The 25,823-nt window shown below is 41.1% G+C and overlaps 1 protein-coding gene across 1 annotated transcript in view; it reads left to right on the plus strand.

The window, feature by feature from the left end:
• The first annotated feature begins 2,399 nt into the window (after window positions 1-2,399).
• MOXD1 (monooxygenase DBH like 1) overlaps window positions 2,400-25,823 on the plus strand; it is a 49,606-nt gene continuing 26,182 nt past the window's right edge. The window contains exons 1-4 of the mRNA XM_058802569.1: window positions 2,400-2,678; window positions 15,221-15,367; window positions 16,777-16,944; window positions 17,308-17,391. Of these exons, the coding sequence (XP_058658552.1) occupies window positions 2,400-2,678; window positions 15,221-15,367; window positions 16,777-16,944; window positions 17,308-17,391 (678 nt within the window). The remainder of the gene's footprint in view (window positions 2,679-15,220; window positions 15,368-16,776; window positions 16,945-17,307; window positions 17,392-25,823) is intronic.

Consider the following 25,823-nt stretch of genomic DNA (forward strand, 5'->3'; position numbering starts at 1 on the left):
TCCATTCCAACTCTCAGCCTCCAAAATGCCAATTTTCTCTGCATAGGCAAAGTAAAGCTCAGGAGCAATCTGGTGCTAGCTCCAGAGCCATGGAACAGGAATGCCCTGGCCACTGGCTCTGCCAGTACAGGACTCCCATGCTGGGCTGGGTGGAACTGTCCACCCTCCATGGCCACTGCAGCTCACCAGAAATAGCACAGCTGTTTCCTGTGAGTGTCATCACTTCTACCCGACCCACTACATCAAAACTCTGGCTTGTCGTGCCTGACATACTGAAATGTGTCCAAGGCCCTAGATGGTCCTGATGCTTTGGCTTTTGGCAGAATGACTGGGAAGATCCCAGCCAACCACAAGTTTGTGTGTGTTGGAGTTTTCTTTCTGTGCCTGTGTGCTGTGAGAGGAGCAGGGGGCAGGACATGCAGGGGGCAGGGTCGTATGGGGGGTGTGCAGCTGTTCCTCGGACAGCATCTGCAGTGCACACCCATCTCCAGCCCTGCTTCCCTCATGGCATCTGCATCCAGGCTAGCTGGGAAACCCTATTTCTGTCCATTGTGCTGTGCAGCCCAGCATGCTGTGTAGGATAGTCCATCACCCCTCCCTGTACTACAACATCCCATGTTGTGTATGGGCTCCTAAAATGTCATCAGCACCACCCTTACCAAACTGAGAAGTGCTGGAGTACTTCAAGTACATTTTGCACTCTTTTGTACAAATGCTTATACAATGCATGCTCTGGGAAGCACTAGCTGGACTTCAGTACCACCGCTGTGCTTTAAAGGCAGCAATTTTAAAGGCAGTACTAGATGTGTAATTCAATCATTCTTTTGAAGAGTGAGTTTGTCATCTCCATGTGATTGAAACTTTATCTAGGACTTTCTGTCATCTAAGAACATAATGCACAGTCTTATTTGAAAATTAAGAAAAAAGCTGTATTTAAGAAACATTCTTCATTCCTTCATTGTCCTTGCCCTCAGACAAGATAAAGATAAATGTGCACTTTTGGAACTGTGCTAAGGATCCCTCCCTCCTTTAGCACACAATTTTACAAAGGCTGAGTGCCCCCAGTTAGGTGCCAAGGTCACACCTTTGGCCTTGGCAGGGACTATCACACACCTGCAATTTCTCCTTAAATTAATCCATATCCACTTGCAGGTGTTAACAATTTCGTAGAGGAGAATCTAAACACTCAGCATCTCACAATTTTCTGTTTTGTCAGTAATATGAGTATTTGAAGTTACTGCTGTAATTGCAAGAACGGTCACACTAATCTATTCCCTCTAAAGATTGCTTTCATTTCACCAGTATTTAATTTTTTTCCCCCTCTAATTTCTTATGATGCCTTAGGTAAAAGTGATTTTTGGTGCTTATCCTTTTATAAGCATTTTCTTTTCTAAAAGTTGTTTTGTAGTTTGATATATCCCTCACATTACAATGGGTGGCTGTATTCTAGAAACCCTAGTGACACTTGTGCTTTTAAGGGTCAATATGACTTCTTGTGATCCTTAACTTTCCCGTTTTGGGTGCCACGTTTTGATTTTTTTTGTTTCCGTCCAGATCTGCAGAGGGCTGGGGAGCATTCCCCCAAGAGCATCTTTCTGCTCGTTGCTCTCGCCGCCGCCGAGTTGGTGATGCTGTGAGCAAGGGGAGGGAGGCAGCTGCTGCTGCTGCGGGAGCGCCGGGTCCGCATGGCCGGGCGGCCCGAGTGGCGGAGCCGCCGGGGCCGGCTGCGGGGGTGTCAAGGGACGCCAGCGCGCTTTTGAGATGTGCTTTTGTAGCCGTCTCAGTGCAAACCACTCGAGGGGTCCCCGTTTTCCACTTAAAATGCAAAAAGAACTCTCCCGACGGGGGATCTCCTGCTTAGCTCCGTCCGTCCTCCGCACCGTGCGCTCCTCGCACTGAGTGAGGAGGCGGCCGAGAGTGGGGAAGCGCTCCTTTGCCTCCGGGCTTCCTCCCGTGAATTCTTCCAGCGGTGTTAGGGTTGCCGGGAGGCCGGGGAGGTCTCCCGTCCACCGCCTTCCCTCCGCTCCCCTGGTCAGGGGGGGCGTTTTGGGTCGCTAACGCGAACTCCGAGCATCTCGGCGAGAAGCCCCCGCGGCCGTGCCCGGCAGGTGCTCCCGGCGCGGCGGGGTCCGGCACGGCCCCGATGGGGGCGCGGGCAGCGCCGGGCCGGGCGGGGGCGAACAAAGCGCGGCCGAGGGCGTGCTGCCCCGACGGGGCCGGCGCGGAGCCGCCCGCAGCGGGGGCGGGGTGACCGGGGCACCCGGCCCCCCTTCCCCACACACACACACACACACACACACACGCACAGACACACAGACAGACACACAGCCCCCGCACACGCACACCGCGCCCGGACACACGCCGAGACGCACGGGCGGCCGCTGGTGCGCGGCGAGAGGATGCGGCCGCTGCGCCCCTGGGCGCTGGTGCTGGGCGGGCTCCTGTGTGCCTGGGCCGGGGCCGGGGCCGGGGCAGCGGCGCGGAGCTACCCGCACAGCGCGGTGCTGGACGGCGCGGGCGCCTACCGCCTGCTCTGGGGCCGCCGCGGCAGCGCCCTCGCCCTCCGCCTGGAGGTGCGCACCCGCGGCTACGTGGGCTTCGGGCTCTCGGCCAGCGGCGGCATGGCCTCGGCCGACATCGTGGTGGGGGGCGTGGAGAGGGGCCAGCCCTACCTGCAGGTAAGGCCCTGCTCCTTCCCCTCGGCCGCCGAGACGGGTCCTCCTTGTCCGCCCACTTTCCCCGCGCTGTCCCTCGCTCGGGACGCCCTTCTTTCCCTGCCCCACGTTTCTTCTGCAGCCTTCTCGTCCTGCATCCCTGCACCTCTTTACTTCTTCCTTCCACCCTTCGGGTAATCCCTATTCTGCCTTCCTTTGCCCTGGAGGAGACAGTTCTTTTCGATCCTCTCCTTGCCAACCTTCCCTCTAAACTTCTACATAGATTTCGTTGGAGGTGTTAGGTTTCTTTGCTCTTTACGCAGAAGATGTAACAGCCCTATCCTCTCTCCTTTGGGCACTCTCTCCTGCCTGCCCGCTGAGCCCAAACCCGCGGAGGGGAGGGATGGGAGGGCAGAGTCTCTCCCGGGGAGGTGCGGCACCTTTCCCTTCACCTTGCCAACAGCTGCTGGAGCTTGGCCCTGCTGGTGCCGCCTGAGCTTGCTCTCTCTAATCCCACCGGCATGAGGGCAGCATCCCACCAGCTTCCAAGCCTGCTGACGTCCCCTTCTGCAGGGGCACAGCCGTTGCTGCTCCTGTTCTTGGTGTTCCTCCTCTCCTCCCCTGGAAGTGTTTTGAGCCAGATGTTGGAAAGGACTTGCAGAGTAACCACTGGGAGGACTCCTGGTACATGTCCTTGGTCTGGCAAAGCAGCCTCAGAGGTGCCCAACTCTACTGGTATAATTTCCTTGGGATATTTTTGTAGTAGTCTGGATATTGTCAGGGCTACGTCTGGGAACAGGAGTGTGGAACAGAGGCCTTGCTGGTGCTTAGAGCAAGTCATCCCCTCCAAGAGGCACTGGTGGAGCAGGAGCTATGAGAGGGGAGGGGACCCACACCTTTTGTCCCATCTCATCAATCTGAGATCCAGCCAGCAGGAGTTGCTCTGGGGTCAGGGGAGAAGGGACAGCTTGTCCCACGGATGACTGAAAGGGCAAGCGGGCCAGGAATGACATGTTGTCACCCCCAGATGCTTGAATAAGTCAGAGCTGCAGTTTAAGAGCAGAGTGGTTGTTAGAGTATGGTCTAGAAGTCATCTGTCTTTCCTTCATTATGCTAGAGCTAGTTGACCTTTGAAGCTCCTGCTTAAATTTTAAATCCATAAGAATATGGATTTTCTATTCACAATTCACCATAAGAAAACAAAATGCATAATATGATCTCCCTACTGTTTGTCAAGGTTTTATAAAATCAAAACTTTTCCAGAAGAATTGAGCTTTCAGTACAAATATTTTCCTTTAAAATGTCTTTTTCTTTCCTCCATTCATTTGCTGTATGAAGTTTAGGCAAATATTTGTCTTCCTTAAGTACAGACCAGTGATTTTCAGAATATTGCTTTCTCCATATTTCAAAATGAAGATAATTTTTCTTGAAGTATAAATAAAAGACTAATAACAGTACAAAAACCCAGTCTAGGCTACTCATTGAGCAGTGAGCTCTTCACTCACAGAATGAAAGGCTTTCTGAAAGGCTTTGCAATTCTCAGAAGACACACCTATTAACCATTAAAAGAAACCTCAGCTTTTTTCCTGGTTAGTTCATAGATCCTGTTAGGGTAAAGCAAGTATTTTAGAGAGGCATCCAAACCTAGTGTAAAGACATCCAGTGGTGGAGGATCCATCACTTCCGTTGCTAGTTTGTGGCAATAATGAGTCTCTGCTGTTCCTGATTGCCAGGATTAGTTTGTCTTGGTTTAGCTTTCAGCTATGCATTTTCTCTACTATATTAAAAACTCTACTCCCCCTGCATACCGCCTTCATAAAGTTATTTATATACTGCAATCGAGACAATCAAGTCGCTGCTCCATTTTCTTTTTTGTTAAATAAATAAGCTGAGCTCTTTAGCGTCACAGGACATTTCCCCCAGCACTCACAGCACTTTTGTGGCTCTTTTCAGCACCCTTCACAGGTTTTCAGTATCTTTAAAAATGGCCCCATGCTAACTCCATTCTTCCAGCAGGTTTTATCCACCAGCATTCTGTTACAAATAGAAAAGGACTGTAGCCAATGCCCACCAATAGAAACCTACTTATATTTTTCCTGAAACACTAATTTAGCACATAAATTGTTATGCTAAGAGCTGTGAGTTATTTTGTTGCACATTTGAGCAGGTAAGAAGAAATACTTTCGTCATGCTTGCTTGCCACGTGAGGCTTGCTCCATCCCCGTTCCTTCTTCAGTTCTAGGGAGCATGGTTTCTTTCTAAACAGAACTGAGGTTTTTTTAAAGTTGCTCGGTTAAAATTTTTCCATACTTGCACCAACAAGGAACGGCCAGAAACAAAGATGATCAACAAAATTTGTCCAGAGGCTTTTTCTGGTCAGGCAGCAGGGATTGCCAGAAAATGAACAAATTGTTCTAGGATGTTGTTCCAATAATATCCAATTCTTCACTTTACTGGACAAACAAATACAGTTAATATTTTAAAAATACATTCTGTGTTAAGTGTAGACCATCATAATTTAGATTATTACTACTGAAAAAGATTTTTTCATAGATAGCGCCCTTGAAAGTATGTGGTTTTATGCCTAGCTGAACTCCATGAAATATGTACACCCTATAATGAATGAACTTACTTTTCTTTTTGGTTTTAGAAATATGTTTTTATTCCATGACCATCTGTTGGAAAATGTGCATCGTGGTCTAAACTCTTAGAGGGGTCATTTTTTGGTTTCTTTGAAAGTTTTGAGATGCTTGTTAGTGGCCTGACATTCAGATGTTCTGAAACACCTTTATAGCCTTTCAAGTGGGCATTGAAATTGCTAGTCCCTTGGGTCAGTTTTGCCTTTTTTCCCCCCCAAATTCTCTCACCTTCTTTAAAAATAGAAAGTGTTCTCAGAGGTAAGAGTTCTCTTCTGGGAATAAACATGTAAATATAGTTAGACTACAGCTGCCAGTTAGGGTAAAAGCACATAATCCTGTCTGTGGAAGATCCATGTATTGGGGTAGAGGAAAACTGCCAGCTAGTTTTCAGAGAAAAGAAAAATATTGTTTCCTCTGGCATTTAGTCTTTATCCTCTCAGTGCAAGTAAATGCTATTACCACCATCAGCAGGCAGTGTTTGCCTTGAAAAAACTCAAAGTCCTGGATATCCTGGGTTGGATTTTATTTTCTCAATTTTCAGTGTATCCTGAACTTGGGTGCAATGAGCTGTTGGTTTTGGTTTGCTTTTCCATGTTGGAGCTGCATTTAATCTGAAAGGGTGTCTGACATAAGGAAAGGCTAAAACAATTTGGAAGCCTGTGGCTTAGTTTTGTCTAAATATATCAAGATGGAAAGTGTTATGATGTCATGAAAGAAGAAGAAAAAGTTTTTTGAAGAGCATTGGAATGATCAGGGAATTATACATTTACAGTCCTAACATTTAAGAAGTTTGATACTTGAAATGGGAACCTTAACATACTTTGGGAGGACATAGAATGGATATGTGTACACATACATGCATGACTTAGTGCTTTGTCATGAGGGAGGCATCTCCATCAAGCAGAAGGAGAAAAAGGAGATCAGGCTGTTCTCACACACTACTGAGAGCCTGTGGTGTCAGAGCAGCAGATTGTATGGTGTTTGGCTGAGCATGTTTGAGAACAAGAAGATGCCAATGGGGGTCGGTATTGGAAAGCTGGGAGCTGTCTTTGTCTCTGTAGGGAGGAGCTGGACTTAGGAGAGTTCATTCTTAGCAAAATGTTACCTTGAAATATTTCCATGGTCATTTGCAGCATGTGTTACTCTTCATACAAGATCTTGGGGCAGCCTTAGATTTTATGTCTAGTTTTCTTAATTCTTTTTTTCTTTTCTTCTTTTTTTCCTTTTTTCCTTTTTTTTTTTTTTTTTTTTTTCCTTAATGCATCTCTTTTGTGCTTATGAATTGACACAGCATGCATTTTCTTGCTAGACCCATGCCTTTTCCTTGGTCTCCACCCCTGTCTGGAATTGTGCATCCCCACCCACAGCACGTAGCTTCTGAGAGCCCCATTTTGGGGAGAGTAATCCTCCTTGATGAATGCCTATTTTGTGCAAGTTATACAAGAGGGTTGCATTGTTAGAATCTTCTGTTGAACTTGCACAAAAATAGTCCCTACTCAGGGTGAATAGGGACTGTATGTCACTAAAAAGTACTTTATTATTCATTAGAGCCCTGCTTGTTAACTGTCACCCAAACTAAAGAATATCTGTTATCAAATGTATCCCATAGAGTTAGCTTAATTGCTCACAGGGAGGTACTTGGAAGAGATTTTAAAGGACAGAAAACAGTGAGCATTTTCAGTACTTAACGATATGCCGCTTTTAAGTGCACTCATGCCAACAGCAACAAAAGAAGTGTTTAGAAAACAACTTGAAAGGCAGCAAGAGAGAGATGCGAAGCGAGTGCCACACTGACATATCTCAGTCGGTGTTTTGTTGGAGGTATTTCATGCCTTTGGGCATCGGGGCAGAATCTCCAGATGACTAATGTCTCCCTCTTGGCTTCCGTGTGGGGCATAAAGAGACACTCCAGTGTACATCTCCACTGGCTGGGTGTTTTGTAGTTCCCTTTGAGAGGTACAATAGTTAGGACAAGGAAGCAACAGTAGGTGAACAAAAGATGAGAAGAATTCTGAAGCTTGTAATTTGCAGGCCTTCAGGGGACTGTTTTCAAGTGTTTGGTTGGGATTTTTTTTTCTTTTTTCTTTTTTTTTTCTTTGCCATATTTTTTGTTCTCCTTTGGATTTTGGAAACACCAAGAAAATGAAATTTTCTCACATCTCCCCAAAAATATGGAATTTTAGCCACTGTGAGTGATGCAAAGACTTAAAATACTGGGGGGATGATTTAATTCCCAATATAAACAAGTACCACAGAAATAGGAAAGGGAGGAAGGGAGATTTTCTAAGGCAGATCCAGAAATTTTGGGAACAAATATCCCTAATTGTTGTGCTTGAAAATCCCCTAAGTGTTTTTAATCTTCCTCATAATTGAAGTAATTAAAATAATTAAACCCAGAAAACTTGTACCGAATAAATGTGGCTCCTATGTAAGGAATGTTCCTTGTGATAAACTGCAGTTCTAAGATTGTATCATGCAGTATCTCCTCATTACTGATTTTCTTCCCCTTAAAACACTTTGCTACATGTTTTGTCTAGTCTCTTTCTGTTAGGACAGCCTTTAATCTAGCTTTATATTTTCTGATATAGCTGGAATATAAACTCTTAAATTGGCATTTATTCTTGATGTAAAGAGTTGTATAGGGCCTTGGGACTCCACCACAATGTCAAATTATCCATGTCAATATGCAATGTCATTGTAATGGGGTGACTTTATGATGTGGAATTGTATCCCCATTTGTCTTTTCAGCCCAGAAATAAGTTTTTGCACCTTTCAGACTAGATCTGAGAGTGAAGGGGGGGAGAAGGAGAAGTGGTGGATTGTCTGAGGTGACTGTATTCAAAAACATAGAGATGAGAGCTTCAGCATTCCTGCTCACAGACTGTGTTGCCTGCAGCATGAACAGCAGGAGAGAGCTCTCCTTTGGTTTGGTTAGGGTGGTTTCTTTTGAGCTAGCTGAGGCAGAGAAGTACCTTGGACTGTGGCTTTTCTTTTTCTTGGAACTGATTGGCTATGCTCTGGATCAAAAAATCCAGAACACCGGGAGCTCACACCTGTGGCTCACTGGGGCCTGGGACATGGCATTTTCCAGCACAGGAGGGACTGATAAGAGACTGAGCAAACCAAGCTACAGCCCATCACAAGGACTCCCTGAATTTGCCATCTCTTCAGGACAGCAAGAGGTTTTATTGTTTGATATTATTCAATTTTTATGCTTGTGAATACTTTGTTTGCTAAATAAATGTTTTTCTTCCACTTTTCTCCCAGGAAATCTTTTCCTGAAGCAGTTGGGGGAGGGGCAGCTGGAATCTGCTTTCTAGAGGAACCCCTTTGGAAGTTTCCTCCCAAATTTGCCCTAAACCAGGACAGTCATATTTCAACCTCTAGCCACTAGTGCCTCTCATACCTTCTTGTGCTAAGATAGACAGGTCTCCACACTTCAGTGTTTTCATTTGTGTGCAGAGAAAGTGATGTGTTTTACTTCTCGTGAATTTCACAAAAACAAAGGGATTCCACTGCCAGCTGTAAGCCACCCTGGGCACCATTTAACTGGATATAAGAAATATACACAAGTGTATTCAAGTGAATATACGCTTCTATAAGAAGTATAAGAAATGTAAGAAGATATTCTTCTATTCTCTCGTATAAGAAATATACAGAAGTGTATTCAAGTCTGAATGAGAAAAGGCATATTTCTAAGTAAATAATTGTGTTTCATGTATAAAAATATACAAGCCCTCTTTTGTGAAGAAAATATATGAACATGTATACACATATACAGGCATTATCTGTTTCTGTAAATACACAAATGGAAATGTGTGTCTTTGTGTATATGTTTAGGTCTGCATTTAAAGTACAGACACACACGCACAATCATTTGTTAGAGATAAAAACTTTCTGTCCTTGTCAGAGTTAGTAGTGCACCTGAAGTAAATAACCCACAACCTAGTGTATGTCAGCCAGTTTAACTGGAGTTGTACCAGGAATTGTGTACAGCTTCTCAAAACTGCCCATGTGAGCGAGATCCAGGCTTCCTAGCAAGGACTGAATCCCTTCTGATAATCTGTTGTGTAGGTAAAAATGTAAAACAAAAGAACCCAAACCCACACCCCCAACCTCCCAAAAACCCACCCACCCAAACAACCAGAAGCAAACAAAAAACCTCCTGAACAAAAGCCAATGCAACATGCTCCCACCCCCCCTAAACTAATAAATCAATTATAAACAGACTGCCCATGGGACAGTGGCTGTGAACTTACTGATCCCAGTTACTTTAGGAACGTACTGCAACTACTTGATTGCTGTTGCTGTACCCTTTTGTATGGTTATTTTTTCATTTGCAACCAATCTCAAGATTGGTTCAGTCAACTGGAATGCTCTCAAGGTGTTCTTGTACAGAACAGTGATGCTTTCAGGCTCCTGCCTCATGTTTGGCTGCTGTGAGTGGGCTCTGCTTTTCCCCAGCATAAGAACATAGTAAGATCTTTGCCTGAAACTCAAGCTGAAATTTATTTGAGGTTGCAAAACAGTTTGGTTTGCTTATTTGTAAACTCATACTCTGTTTGGTTCTTGCCAAATACAGTGTAAAACCAGCTTCTTTTAGGTGGTAACATCTAGCGTGTACTGGAACCTTGAGCAGCAGGATTCCATTTAAATTGAATGCAACAATAAAAAAAAAAGAGAAATGTTAACCACAGTTATTTTTTTTGGAAACCCAGAAAGGCATAACTTGGTGCTTATTTCAAACAAATGTTTGGTTCCATTCTTTTCATTACTGTAGCAGTTTATCCAGCCTATTTATACTAAGATAAATCCTCTCCTACACCAACTTTCATCTTTGTTACAGCTTCATGATCCTTTTTGCCAAGCTTCTCTTTGGTCCTGGTCATTGGCATCAGCTTGGTAATTTGGGCATTGTTCTAGGGTGACTTTATCATGCTTGTATCCCCAATTGTCTGTTCTGTTCATGCTGGATGTTAAGTTCTGCACCTTTCAAAGTAGATCTGAGAGTAAAGTGGGGAGAAGGAGTGGAATGTCTGAGGTGACTGTATTCAAAAGCAGAGATAAGAGCTTCAGCGTTCCTGCTCACTGTGGTGTCTGCAGCCTGGAGAGAGCAGGAGAGAGCTCTCCTTTGCTTTTTAGTTAGTTTTTAGCTAGCTGAGGCAGAGAAGTTCCCTGGACTGTTTTCTTGGAACTGATCAGCCTGCTTTGGATCAAAAAATGCAGAAAAACACCGGGAGCTCACACCTGTGGCTCACTGGGGCCCAGGACATGGCATTTTCCAGCGCAGGAGGGATGGATAAGAGATTGAGTGAGCTGAGCTACGCCCCACGAAAAGGACTTCCTGAATTTGCCATCTCTTCAGAACAGCAAGAAGTTTTATTGTTTGATATTATTCAATTTTTATGCTTGTGAATACTTTGTTTGCTAAATAAACAGTTTTCTTCCACTTTTCTCCCAGGAAATCTTTTCCTGAACCAGCTGGGGGAGAGGCCACTTGAATCTGCTTTCTAGAGGAACCCCTTTGGAATTTTCATCCCAAATTTGCCCTAAACCAGGACAGTGATGTTTCAAATTCCATGGATTGGCTGCAGAACATCAGTGAGGACAAGTAGAAAGATGGCTTATTTTCCTGTCATTTCTCGTTCCTGACTTGTCCCTTTTTCCACTTTTGAGTGTTAGACTGGTGCTGGAGCAGCAGTGATGGCCCAGTTAGAGAAAGGCAGTGCACATAAATGGGGTGGCTGAGTTTCTCACAAGCTGAGCTCATGAGGCAATTGCTGGATGGGGCCACAATCTGAGAATTATTTTATGCTCCTTGAGGTTGAAAGGTGATATATATAATTTAGGACAGGAAACTGATATCATAAACAAAACAATCTTGTGCATTGTAAAGGTCTGGGGGGAGAGTCCCATAAACACCTGTTTCAGTGTGTGATGACAGCTGGTGGGACTTTTGGGGTCAGGCTTCCCTCTGCAGCTGTGCTTGCATTCTCAAAGGAGAAACCAGCATCTTTTCACATCCTTAAGAAATTACTCTCCCTGACTGTTTGTGGAACAGAAATCAGAAACCATATATACCTCAAAGTATTTTTTTTAAGAAGGAGAGTGGCTAATAGTATCTGAAAAACAGTATAACATGATCTGCCGCACATCTGGAAAAGAGCATAAAATATCTTGTAATGTCAGGAAGATTTTTCATTTTCCATATCTTATTTCAACTTTTAGGTAATGTGAGGAAGGAGATACTTAATTATTTGATGGATTGCACAACTTAGTTCAGAGTTCAATATGCCATTTTATGCAATATCATCAAAGGGTGTACAACAAATTTAAACGTTTCACATGTAAACAATTTACATACCTAAATCCTGAAACAGACATCTTTGTTATCATGTAGCATGACCAATAACATTTGTGAAGCTTTTTAAACACTTAGTCTTTAAAGAACCAATAGAAAAATATAGTTACTTTATTCTTTTCTTTAACTAATTCCTAAAGTTCTGTAAAGCTGATGTGTAATTTGAAAACTTTATTAAACATATGATATATAATTTTTGTGTGGAGAACCTGGATACAAGTACAGAATCAGTATATAAAACCATATTGTGGGTTTTTCCACATACATGAGAGTGTTTTAGAAATCCAGTTTGCAGGACTTGACAATTCCTGTAGATCTGTTGGAACTTCATGAAATTCAGGGGACTTGTATCAGTATAATCTACCCTACAAAAGACACAGGTTTTCTGCCTAACTGTCTGGGGTAGCAAAACCAGCTCTGTGTAAAAAAAGATTGTACCATGTTAGAGCCTTTTTCTGCTTGTTGGGAAGGATAAACTGTTCCAGTACGAAGTCCATTTTAGAACTATCTGTGATAGATATCAAAGCTCTGCAATACTGTGGATTAAATCATCCCACGGCTTTACAGAATTAAATAAGTGAAACTTGTGAATTTGGATAAGCTCTGTGTTATAGTAGTCGGGACCTGGGAGAGTTTCAAATTAAATTTATATTCCTTTAGTTTAACTGAAACCCAAATGCCCAGTTTACCCTCTCTGGGTTCTGGTAGATCCATCCTCTGTACTGCCACATTTCAAAGGCCTTCAGAGCTATACAGCTTTCTCCTTTGACTAGATAAAAGAGTGGAGTGTAGGCAGTCCAAATGTGATGGTTTTAATTGCATTTGCACCAGGACTTTTGGCAGCAGGACTTTATTTTTATTGTTCTACTCTGAAATGAACCATAGAATATATATAGCAGTACAGACATATATCTACATAGATATATGTAACATTTTTTTACTTTTCCAGATGGCAGGTTTTTCCAAATTGTGGCTGAAAAAGATGTGGCATCGCAGATTGTCACTGTGTTGTCATTTTTGAAAACCTTTTGTTCATTCTGTTTTGTACATAAACGCATCTTAAAGGCTTTTAAGCTTTGATGAGTAAATTGAGCAAAGTCTACATCGTTTGACTTAAAATCTTCTGTGTGAACAGAGAGAGATTCATATGGTTCCTGGACAATGTGGCATTATTTTGTTTTAAAACTGGAACACAAACCATTTTCATGTGAGAGGTTGAGCAATCAAATTTTGAGTTGTTCAGGCTTTTTGTTTTTGCTGTTTTATGTTGTTGTTCTTTGTTTTATTTTGGGGGATTTTGTTGGTGGCATTTTTTGTGTGACATAATTTGATTTTATTTTTATGATGAACGTCTGGATAATTTTCAACAAAGGAAGTAAAAATAGCATTAGCTACATCGAGCCACCAAATAATTTCAGGTGAAATCACTGAAATCAGCAAGGTTCTGTTCATTTTTGACAGCAGGGTTGGGCACCCAGTGCCTGAGCAGGCAGCAGTGTGAGTTCCCAGTGCAGTTCTCATCCCATGGGGAGCAGCCTGGTCCTCTCTGGGGGCCTGGGATTTGGGGCCACCTTCCCCAAAGCATTCACCAGCCATAAAATGGGCCCCTCTTGGTGAGCCAGAACTGTGACCTGTCTGTGACTGTCATCCAGCTGGGTGAGATAATTACACTGACAATCACGTTATCAAGGCATATCTGAGCTTACTCCTTAATTACAGAACTTCTTTGCATTATTGTTGCATTCTTGCCTCAGGCTCATGGAAATCAGGACTTTATCAAAGGGGTTTTTTTCTGGTTAGACCTGTGTCCTCTAGACTTGTGATGAAATTGTGAAGTTTACCACAAAACATTTGAGTGTGCACATCTTTTCTTCACATTTCTCAGCTTTCCTTCACACTGGTTTCAGGCAGAGACTTTGAGTCTGTTCACATGAGCAAAAGTTGCTCTTGAATTTGTATTCCTCAATATTTCAAAGTGTGGGGGCATTCACTAAGAATGTGTTCCTCCAATTTAAGGTAACATTTAAGAAAAGATATCGCACTTCAATAAAAACTGATGTTCACAGGGTTACAATTCTTGTCCAGGCAAACGCTTACTAAAAGATGGAAATGGAGATTCCACAGAAGAGTGTTTTCAGAGCAGGAATTGTACTAATGCATAGGCAATACACTGCCTCTTCCCAAGTTCTGATGCATGGTAAAAGTAGAGGGTTTTGATCCCATAAAGTATCTATCTTCAAAGAACCATTGCAAAACAATGTTATTATTTCTGTCTGGAAAACAGCAAATCCAAGTTATTTCTCTAAACCAATACAACTCATCAGTTCACTTTCTTTCAGGTCCCAGGCCTGTGTTTTGCTCTTTTTAGTGATTATTTTTCCATTTGCCTATTCTCTCATGTATGTACTTAATCATTTGTATTTGTAAGAAGTGGTGACAGGAAAAGAAGAACTTCCTGGTGTCTTGCCCACACACAGATTTCTAGGGTGGAATTAAGTTTAAGATTACAGCTCCTAAATGACCCTTTAGTGAATTAATGAAGTTTCAGTTATTTTTTTACTGCTATCAAAATACTTGGACATAACCTTTTACTGTTTTTCAGATTGGTTACCTCAACCTTAATGAAAGAGGAAAGTTAGAAATGTCCAAAAGTGAACAGAGGTCCAAGCAGATAGAGAAATAAATGCCTGACCAGACAGTGCTGCATTATTTTGCAAAGACACCACACAATTAATGGTGTCTGCCAGTAGCCTGTTTGGCATGAGAAATACATTGCTTACTTAAAAGACTCTTCCCTACCCCAAAGCAAGCAGAAACAGCCTAAAACCCCAAGGAGGGTGACCAGAGGAGGTGCTTCTGAGGCAGTGGCCAGCCCTTCCTAGGTGGCCAGGGTGGGAGGAGAGGGAGGGACGGGTCCCAGCTGCAGGAATCCGGGGTGAGGAGGTTAATGACCTGACATTGCTGCCATGCTACTCCTTTGTGCTGGGCCTCTGCAGAACCCTGGATGGGAAGCATCTTTCTTACAAACAGCTCCCTTGCCTCTTCCAAAACCTCAACCTAATCCCAGCAGCTTTTGTATGAAATGAGCACTTTTCGTGCTAGTTAAGCCGTAGGGTTTCTGGTTCCAGTCAATGTTCATTCAAGAGGTTTGTTTTTTGTGGGAAAGAAAAAAACATAGGAAAAGTTGTGAAAAAAAGGAGTGACACTATTGTTGATGCAAATATTAAGTGAATTTCATTCTCTCTTTAATTTCTCCCGGAGCTCATGACATCCCAGTTATGATAAATAAAGCTTCTTGGTTGCTGGATCCAACCTTTATTTCTGCAGTTGCATACAGGCAGCATGTTGCTAAAATTACCTAAAGCATTCTTGAAGCTGTTTATCAGGAGGGTTTCTTTCTTGGAGATTTTGTATAAAAAATAGTTTAGTGCCACCTCAAATTTAATGTTTAATTCAAAACTGACACTGCAGAAATTTACATGATTTGAAAAAGGCTTCAGTACTGTACATCGAGTTTCCTTTTTAATATTATATTCTAATAATGGGCCACCTTTCTTTCATAACAGGATTATTTTACAGATGAAAATAGAGTACTAAAGAAGGACCCTCAACAGGATTACCATCTGGAATATGCCATGGAAAACAGTACACATACAATACTGGCTTTTAGCAGAGAGCTGCACACTTGTGACACAAATGACAAGAGCATAACGGTAAGAGTCTCTGACTCTATGTAGAGAGATGAAATAATTAACACAGGATAAATGTGTGTATGGTTATTAAGCTGGTAATTGAAATATCTTTTTAGTAAAAGGACAGAATTAGAGAAATTCACTTTCCTGTTTGCTCAGGTAAAATACTCGCGCTACTTTTTTTAAACTATTATGTTTAAATTTCAGCTTTCTTTGTTTTTGTACTTTAATACATTATGTTCTGTAATTTCTAACAAGTGTACACAAGATAGAAATAGATACTTCTGCGCCATCAAGTCCTATATGCCATTGTTACAACCATTCAAGGGAGGCCAAATTGGGAAATACTTTTAAGATTCTGCACTAACTTTTAATTGATCTAAAAAACAATTTTTTTAAAAAATTGGAGAATATATATTTAAAGGGTCTGTTTGCTTTATTTCTTTATTCAAAATTAAGAGTGAAAAAAACTATGGTAAAACTTCCCATGGTAAAATAATTGTCATGGTAAATTCTTCTGTTGCCCTAGGGATTGCTGCGCTATTTCCTAAACATAATCTTAAATTACATGAAGGTGATGACTTTGGTATTGGAAATGACAGAAAGGTTAGAGAGATTTGCAAGGCGGCTTTCTCTGCTTTGGCTTGTTTACTTCTTCTTTTAGAGGCATTACTATAGGAGTAAAACACTATATTAATTATCTGTGTTTTTACAATATATGCAATTATAGCAACATGAGAGGCTGAAAATGCAGGAAGCAAATGCCACCTGTATAAACCACCAGTTTCCCAGGCAGTCAGTGGGTCTCTGGTTTGCACACCTGCTCCAAATTCTCAGTATAATTTAGCATTTTGAGACACTTCAGGATTTATTATAGCACTTAGTCTCAAGGGTCATTCTTGTAATCTGAGAATCGTTTACAGAGAACTGATCTGTATAGTGGCTGTAGATTGATTTTTAATATGTAAATCTGTTCTGTAATTGAATGTTAATTTTCCATAACATCTAAGGACAACAATTCACTGAAGGTGTTCACATCTTCACAGACTTGAGCCTGGAAAATGTCTGGCGGGGAAACATTCTGGTTGCTGATCAAATAAGTAACATCTCTAGAGAAATGTTTGTAATGCATTTAGCTTGTTACTTCTTTATGAGTCTTTTCTGCCATTTGAAGATATGATTTCAGTTCACTACATTAGGGAAGGAGTCTTTCAGAGAACAATTTAATTTCTGTGTATTTCCAGTTAACCCACTGAGTATAAAACATTATTTATTTCAAAGGCCAAATTCTGTAGGTAGATGACTGCTCCTCTAGGATACATTGTCATTGCTTAAATACACCTGTGTCACAGCTATTGCAGGAATTATAGGAACTGTGTAAGGAAGATGTTGCTCCTATCCCTTGTGGACATTCTGCTTTGATTTTTCAGGAGAGCACAGTGCGGGTAATATGGGCCTACCACCACAAAGATATGGGAGAAGCAGGGCAAAATTACCACGGATCGAATCGTGGTACAAAGAGTCTGCGCCTGCTGAACCCGGAGAGAGAGGAAGTCTCGTCCGCCTCTTTGCCGTACTTTGACTTGACAAACAAAGACGTAAGTTACTCCTACATGATGTAGAAACCTCCATGCTGTGGGTTTCTGTGGAGAAGGGAATAAGGCGGTAGCCAAAGCCTTGACTCACACAACGAGTAGTGTGACTTTTATATGTAGATTAAACATAAGGAAGAAATTCTTCACTGTGAGGTTGATGAGGCTTTGGAACACCCTGCCCAGAGAAGCTGTGGATCCCTGGAAGTTTTCAAGGGATGGGGCTTTGAGCAGTCTGGTCTAGTGGAAGGTGTCCCTGCCTAAAGCAAGGGGATTGGAACTGGATCTGGACCGCTAAGGTCCCTTCCAACCCAAACCACTCTGTGATTCTATGATAATACTGTGTTTGTGCCCTTTTTATTAAGACAGGTGCCTGTGCCAGACAAGGACACAACATATTGGTGCCAAATGTTTAAGATTCCTGTACAACATGAAAAGCATCATGTGACAAAGGTGAGTGATTCAGACTCAGAAAATTTAGAGGAATTTAGAGTATAGTTACACTTCAAATCAGTTCTTGCACTTTTGAAGTTTTTTTCACTGCTTACTGGAGGGAAACAAGACCTCTTCCTGTATTCACAAATATGGATCAAGTGTTTGTGTATGTGAGCCCAGAAACTTGCTCAAGTGTGCCCTTCAAACTGCCTTGAACAGTGACAGAGCCTCTTTCTTGCTGTTCTTTTCACCTTCATCCTCTCTCCCACAAGAAAATGAGGTTGAAAATTATTTGTGTCTGTAAATATTTCTGACAAGGACTAAGTAAAATTGTCTAAAAGCATGTTACATCAAGTTTTTACTTTTATATAGGAATTTAATGAATTTTTTTGAACAGATAGTAATTTTAAATTTAAAAAATAATTAAATGGTGGTGTTTGTTTAAATAAAGGGCCAGGTTCTTATTTGATTCCAGTCGTCTTTCTTGTGATGACCAGTGTGGAGCCAGGGTACATCACATAAGAACACACACCAGTGTTTTCAGCAGTTTAAAACCTAAATATTATTTCAAAAAGAGATGAACATTGCTGTTTATTTAAAAAATAATGAAAATGTGTAAATAAACATTCACACAAAGCTCACCAGGATCCTAGGTGACTTGAAAACTCATATGCATAAACATGTTTTCCTATAACACATTCTGTAACTTTTCTTTCTATTTTAAATTGAAAGCTTGAGTGCTGAGGGAAAGATGATTCTCACATTTCTCCCCAAAAGCAATATACTGAAGACCTAATGAAACAACAAATTCTTATTTTTCTAATATGCTGAGGATAGCTCAGTGAGATAGTTCTGGCCCTTATTTTATCTTTCTTTGAACCCACAGATCCATTGTGTAGAATTCTACTTCTTCTGTTTTGTTACAATTGTCATATTTCTTCAGTGCATTCAGTAAGACTGAAATTTTTAATTAATTCAGAGAACTTTAACATGTGATATCAATGTCTGTATGATAAATACTTTTAATTACTCTGAAATATTGCATGTTTCTACACTTTATCAGAATGAACAATTGCAAGGCCCAAATTTCTGCCTTCAGGTACTTGAGCTTTAATCACATTTGTGACAGCTACTTTCACTGTATGAAATAGAGAATTTGTTGTGTTATAATATGTATGTCAAGATCCCTAGTTTTTCTGCTTTAAAGTAAGAGACCTTTAAGATGATAGTATAGAAATCAAGCTTCTCATGTTAAATTTGGTGGAAGTTGTAGGTATTTGCTGCTTTGCTAAAAAAGTTCCCCGGAAGTATTCATTATTTATAATTTCTGATTTTATTTTCTAAATGCTTTGCATGACTGCACATACAGTTGCTCAGTCCTTAAAAAATAGTGTTTGGTTGAAGCTAAAACAAGATTTTAGCTCAGAAATACACTGGTTGATTTTTCAGGATAATTTTATATTCTTTGTTTTTACAATAATGGTTAAAAAATATTGAAGTTTTAGAAGTCATATTTTCAAATGAGCATCTATTTTATAAAGTTAAAAATTAGAGTAAAACCCTCAGTGATTTTTCCATCTTCACAAAAGCAAGAAAATTCGATTTTGTGGCTTAAAAATTTTTAGAGAGGGAAAAATGAATACAGAAAGAGAGTAGATTTAAGTAGGAACACTTCCATAGCCTTTCTTCTCTGGGGCACAACTTATATTTTCCTTTAAGTGGCACTTTCAGATGCCACATAGAGGGTTGTTGTGGAATTGTATCTATGTGCTCTTGCAAACTGATAAAACATTTCCTAAAGCCTGCTGATACACAAAGGATGGGGCTTATGGCTACTGGGGGAGATATTAGCTGTGCAAACAGAGCTTGAGTTCCACAAAGGGGAGGGCGGATGAGCTCTCTGCCCTGATCAAACTGTCCGGGTTAGTTAAATACTTACATGGATGTTGATGCTGGATTCCCTCTGTAGCACAGTTTTCACACAAACCTACGCATCTCATTTTTGCAGACAGAAAAAAAGAGGTGTAGACATGGTGCAAATTTGTCTGTGGCATAACTTAGCCTGCTTCAGCAGTGTACATGTGAGCTGGCTTTGGCCATTTCTGTGCTCCTGTATGGTTCTGTGGAGTGTTGGACTGCTCAGTTTGGCTCTTGCTGGACAATGTGTGCCATCAACAGTATGTACACTGGTGTGTAAATCTGGTGGTGACCTGGGATCTCAAGGAGGTGCATCAGCCACAATTGGAATTTTTTTTCCTATGTTCCACCATTCTCTTTCTTCTTGAAAATTGCTCTGAGCACTTTATAACCAAGTACTTCTTAAATATCAGTTTCATCTGGAAAGCATGATATTTTACTGAAGGACACTGAAAAAAAATTAGACCTGTCATTAAAGGTAGAGGTCAAGACTTTTAATTGTCTCTGGTTAACAAATACCAGATTCTGAATTCAGATTCTGAATTTAAAGCGTTTTTAATGTCTATTAAAGATGCATTATTTAAAAAAATATTGTCTTTAAACCAGAATATATTTAAGGTATTTACAAATACGTTTTGTAAATACAATCTAATGGTGCCAAAGCTGGCTACCTGATAACACATGGGTCTTAGGGTTCACCTGCAGTAATGTTTTAGTTTCTTCTGTTTGCACAAGATGAAGAAATAACTAGTGCAAGAGATCTCAGAACTAATCAAAGATAAATTATGTAAGACCTTAGGTCTTTTCTTTCTCTTTAGATAATATTCATGTTACTTTCCAGGAATCACAGGTAATGGGAAACAGCATATTTTCATTGATCAAGCTGCTCTACGTGATATGTAAATTGTGCAACAGATAAGATTGTAATCTTCTGTTCATTTCAGAGGTAGAATAAGGACATGGACAAGTAATTTCTCCTTATTCTGCATTTACTAATGGAGAACAGATCTTCACTGGAATAAAGGGACAGACATTCAGGTTTAGAACTTCTCTGTTAAATCTTCTTTTGTGTCACATTTCTTGCAACATTCTCTTCAGGGAAGAGATTGTGTCTTCCTCCTACATGTCCCTACAATGCCTTCTGTTTCTAATGCCTCCAGGAACTTCTGGAGAGACAGCTCATAATGACATGACTGCTAAGAAATGAAACAGAATAGGACAGCTTCTCAATACCTGGGCATAATAGTCAGTTATGCTATAAATGACAATAGTGATACAGGAAACAACCAAAACCTGGCACTGAGCTGGTTTTGTGGCTCTAATGGTTTGCATCACTCCTCAGCTTTAAACTGCCTACCTGGCTGAATTGTTGCTCCTTAAAAATTTATTAAACTTCTATAGGATTTTCCCCCAGAGCATTTTCTATTAACAGAACTAATTGTAAGGGTAATAGGTAAATTTTGAAAATAATATATGCAGAACAGATGAAAGGGCTTGCTTGGAGGTAATAGCAGGAATTCAAATCAGATATTTGCAGGATGGCCCTGCAGTGGTCCCAGAGTGGTGGACTTTGGCTGCTCTTCACATGGAGAGCACTCGGCTGCCTGTCTGCAAACTCCTCCTGCAGCTCTATTCTAACATTATAACTGTGCATTGACCTGTTCTGCTGCTCTGAGCTTCAGGCAGTGCTGTGTGCCTCAGGCTCTCTACCCAGGGGATTTTCACTTTTCTAACATGCAGAAGTTAGCTAGGAGCTTTCTCAGAAGTAGGTTTCTTAGAAAAATGCATTCCACTTATTAGCCCAGACTTTCTGGCGATGGGTTTAAGACTATGTCTTGCTGGGATTATTTGCAGTTCTCTGTAAATGTCATTATTCCGACTGGTCTTGAATGTGCCCTTTAATCACATTCCTAAAGAAAATTCTCTGGTTTCGCCAACTGCACCTCAGGAAGAAACTCCACTCCAGCAGGACCTCTTAGAAGGAGGGAGAGCGGGATCCACTGGTAGAGCAGACATCCAGGCAGGTCCACACACCTACCTTTGCATGAAAATGTATTTCTGTCTCTCTGCTAAAGCCATGCTGAGGGCAGGTTCCTGGGTGTGAAGAGCCCACACAGGCAGAGACGCCACTGCACCAGGCTGGGAGCAGGGCTGACAGAGACAGAGGTGATCATCCCAGGGAGCACACCCTGAAAATGGGTCTCTGCAGTATCCTCCCCCTTGTAAATTACCTGGATTGTCGCTTTCTTTTTGCTCATTCAGTTGGGAAAAAAAAAAGTTATTCAGTGACAGTCAACTGGATTTTCTGAAGTCTTGTCATTTTTGTACTGTTGAGATGTCCGATTTTCATGATTGTCACTGTGTATGGATATGTGTGTGCTGACACACATCTCTCTATTTTGACAAGTTTTAAGACTATTTGCTGATAGGTTTTTTCAGCCTATTTGCTGAATTTATTTTTTCCTTGCTGTGAGCAGGCATCATGAATGTATTTACCAGCAGCAAGAAAGTGAAAATTTGTTTCACATTCATGAGAAATACTTCCCAGTGTTTCAATGAACACAGGTCTTGCTTTGTATTCAAAGCTTGTTCTACAGATGCAGCTCTTTTTTATTACTATCTTTAGTTTAGGTTTCAATACTCCATGTCTTCTGTCACTTCAATTTAACTGTATTACTTATTCAAATAACTGCATCTGCTAAGGATTCATGACTCTGTCTTTGCATTTACATTAAGTCTTCCATGTGCTTGATTGTTTTTTCTGCTGCAATTAAAAGACCTTAAGATACAATGTTTCTTCTACTGTCTACATTTTTTGTGAATCCTGTAGACCTGTGGTCTCCCTCTCCACCTGACAAAGTGTTTAATGCTGTGTGTAAACTGGAAATTTAGAGTATATACTGGTGAAAGACTGGTATGGATATCCTGCATGCCAGACATGCCAAAATCTATTTGTGTGAGACTTTTCAGCATAGCATGCCTGTGCTAGTTCCAACACTGTAAATTTCCCCGCTATGTTTTCTTAATTTCTTTCAAAAACACTGTGTTTTCCTCAGGAAAAGTAGTTCCTCAGGCTTCATTAGTAATAATCCCCTAGTCAAAACCATGTCAAATATTAAATTTTCCTCCAAGAGTAGGAAAAGAATTTTATGTAAAATAAACCCCAAAATTGGGTAGTACAGTCACTTGTATCTGCATGTCTTTTCTCTAAGAATAACTCATTTTTCCTTAGTTCTAAACTTTATAGGTTGTTTCAGAACTAGTATAGTCAGAGAAATACCAGCAGAAATGCTGTGATGTGGCTGTGTCCGAGAGCATAAAATATTTCTGATTCTGGAAGAGAACTTTTTACATGGGACATCTAGTAGAGGGCATTTGGCATTGGAAAGGAGGATAGTAGTTGCATTTTGTAAGCTCTTAGAATCTTTGGTTCTTATAAAAAGCAGTCCTTCCACATGCATTATTTGAACCTGCTTATGAGAATGGTGTGAGCAGGTTTAGCTCTGCTGAAATGGGGAAGAATCCCCACACTTGGAATTAAGCTGTTGGTCAAAATCCAATATTTCTTCAGTACAACGTATGGATACTCAAGCAACATATTAGAGACAGTAAATTTTCAGCCACAGAGAGGGGCTTCCTCTCATCTAACCTGACTTATCTATGGGCCTGAGCCAGCTGCTTAATTGACCTTACAGTGGCAAAACTCGCTGTTGGTATCATCCTAGAGGAGTTGTCAGAAATGTATGAGCTCAAGCATCCTGTGTATGGTTCAATCTCTCTCTCCACTGATGGATGAGGGAACCCAGACCACCAGCCTTTGTTAGATAAGTAACACCCAGATGAATGAATCAGGGGAGATATATCTGAACCAAAAAGGTCAGGGGAGAGAAGAGACTGTAATAAAAGCAAAAATTGCAAAATAATACTTTTTAAAAAAAAATTGCCTGTGGGAAAAATGATCTTCTCTCAACCACAGCCCTGTGTAATTTTTTTGGCACTAAGCCTATGATGTGACTAGTGAAACAGGCTAATCATAAAAGCAGGAAAAAACCTTAATTATTTAGCATTAGCTGAGAAGTGTTACATTAGGCATATTTTTATATAGCACCAAAGTTTTCCATTGCTGATGTCCTTAGAAGAGGGAGCCTCTTTTCTATTAAAGAAAGGCCTGTATTAGAAATACCAGCAGCTGCCAGTTAATCTTCATGTTCTGTTTTGGGGCAAACTGATAAGGAAGTAAAAACTCTAAAAAACATGTTGCCATGGGTAACTGTGCTTTTTGACAGTGGAATGCTTTAGTAATACCAAAGACCTCAGTGTGAAAATACAAAGGGACTCCAGTTTAAGAGACTGATTGATTGGAAGCCAGAAGGGCAGCTTGTAGCCTGCAGTACCTAAATGAGGGCACTGATTTTTAACTTGAGTGATAGCAGACAGTAACTGCTTGTTACTCTCTGGCCTGAACTTTTACATTTTGCTAAATGTGATAACTCTAGCAAATTGCATCATGCAGCCTGACATAAACAAATGTTCTATATTTTCCCATGCATTCCCCTACAAAGCAATTTCAGCCCAAGTAAATTAGATTGGCAACCAGACAATCATCTTACGCTGCAGAGCTTGTAAGCTATCTGCCCTTTGATCTGCAGGGCTGGCTCTTTGGTGCAAGCCTGAATTGGCCCATTAGGCTTTCCAGTGCTAAGATTCATGTAACTGAACAGGCTGAAAATTAAAAGTTTCCCAAGCACTGTTGGAGGAAATAACAAAAATGCATTATTTTCTTATATTCTGCTAAATTATTTAATATGCAAAATTGCTTGAGGTATTATTCCATTCTGTGACCACAGATTAAATTATATATGACCACAGATTTTGCTGTCCTACCAAACTTTCTATTTCTTACATAAATTATTTTATGGTAGTCTTCTTTCATTTCACTTGTGTATCTTAACTAAAAGAATTATTAAATTATGCAGTTATTACTGCATTATTTATTCCATACTTGACATGCAAAAATAACCTACTTCTGTCATCAGCAAAGTTGAATGTCTAGTTAATTTAATCCATTTTCTTCGATTTTTGTTTTCTAAATAAAAGCAACATTGTCCATTATGGCAACGTATTGACCATGCCAGCAGGTGATAGGAAAATATGTGTGCTGTGTGACTTTTTGATTAAATAAAAGTCACATGACAGCAGTCTTACTTTAAAATGTGACCAAAAGTAAGCATGAAAAGGGGGAAGTAAAAGTTTTTTGAAGACCTCTGAGTTTTACCTCCCAATTCTGAGAGAATTTGTGGGGTGATCTTCAGGAGACCATTGATATTGGTTAACCCTATTTTGTCTTGTGCCATGTCTTTATTTTTTTTTCCTTATTCTTAGCTTTATTTATGATTTTAAAGTAAACCTATGTCTAGGTGAGGCACTGAAAAGATAAGAAAATAGTCTGCAGCCAAACATCTAGCACTTCTTATCATAGCAGGCAACAAAACACCTCAGAGCAGCATTTGTCCTTAGATCAGCAGTTCCAAAGCATCTTTTGTGCAAATACCAGAATAGCAGGCTCATAGGTAGTAAAATCTCTCTTGATGGGACTTGTGTAGATGGATCACAAAACAAACCTAGCTTGGTTCTGCTTAGCATCTTGGCATTGTTTCTGAAGATCAACCTTCTAATTCAGACAAATCACATTGTAGCAGCATCTTAAACAGATTTTCAATACGGCAAATTAAATTGCTCCAATGGTATTTAAATGGAGCAGAACTATCTATTCCCATCTAACTGAAGTATTTCTCTTCAGTACCAATCTTTTAATCTGCAACCCCAGCTACTGGTGGTAGTTTCAGAAAATGATATTATGACTCTCTCCCTCTTTGCTTTCACTTGCAGTGCGCAGTAGTCACAGCTATGAACAAAGCATAGATTCATAAACTCCACATTAATAACAGTGGAAAAATAGACAGACAATGGTCAGAAAATGCCTCTCCACCATGTCCACATAGCAGACTGTATTGGGTTTGCATGGCTAATGTTCTGGTGGCAGGAGGGCTACAGGGGTGGCTTCTGTGAGGAGCTGCCAGAAGCTTGCCTGATGTGCAGCAGAGCCAGTCTCAGGTGGCTCCAGGATGGATGTTCCAGTGGCCAAGGCTGGGCCCATCAGAAATGGTGGGAATGCCTCTGCTGTAACAGATCTAAGAAGAAAAAAAAGAAGAATTATTGTGCAGATGTAATTGTGGCTAGTGAATAGCAGAGTGAGAAGAGGAACAGCTATTCTGATCCCAAGGTCACTGAGGAAAGAGGAGCTGCTGCAGGTACTGGAGCTGAGATTCTGCTGCAGCCCCTGGTGCAGACCATGGAGCTGTGCATCTGCAGCTGTGCTCCTGCAGCCCGTGGAGGATCACAGGGATGCAGATATCCACTTGCAGCCTGTGGAGGAGCCCATGCTGGAACAGGTTTCTTGGTGGGACCTGTCACCCTGTGGAGGACCTTTGTTGGAGCAGGATGTGCCTGATGGACTGCATCCTGTGGAATAG

Source organism: Ammospiza caudacuta, chromosome 3, assembly GCF_027887145.1.
Source record: "Ammospiza caudacuta isolate bAmmCau1 chromosome 3, bAmmCau1.pri, whole genome shotgun sequence".
Taxonomy (NCBI): domain Eukaryota; kingdom Metazoa; phylum Chordata; class Aves; order Passeriformes; family Passerellidae; genus Ammospiza; species Ammospiza caudacuta.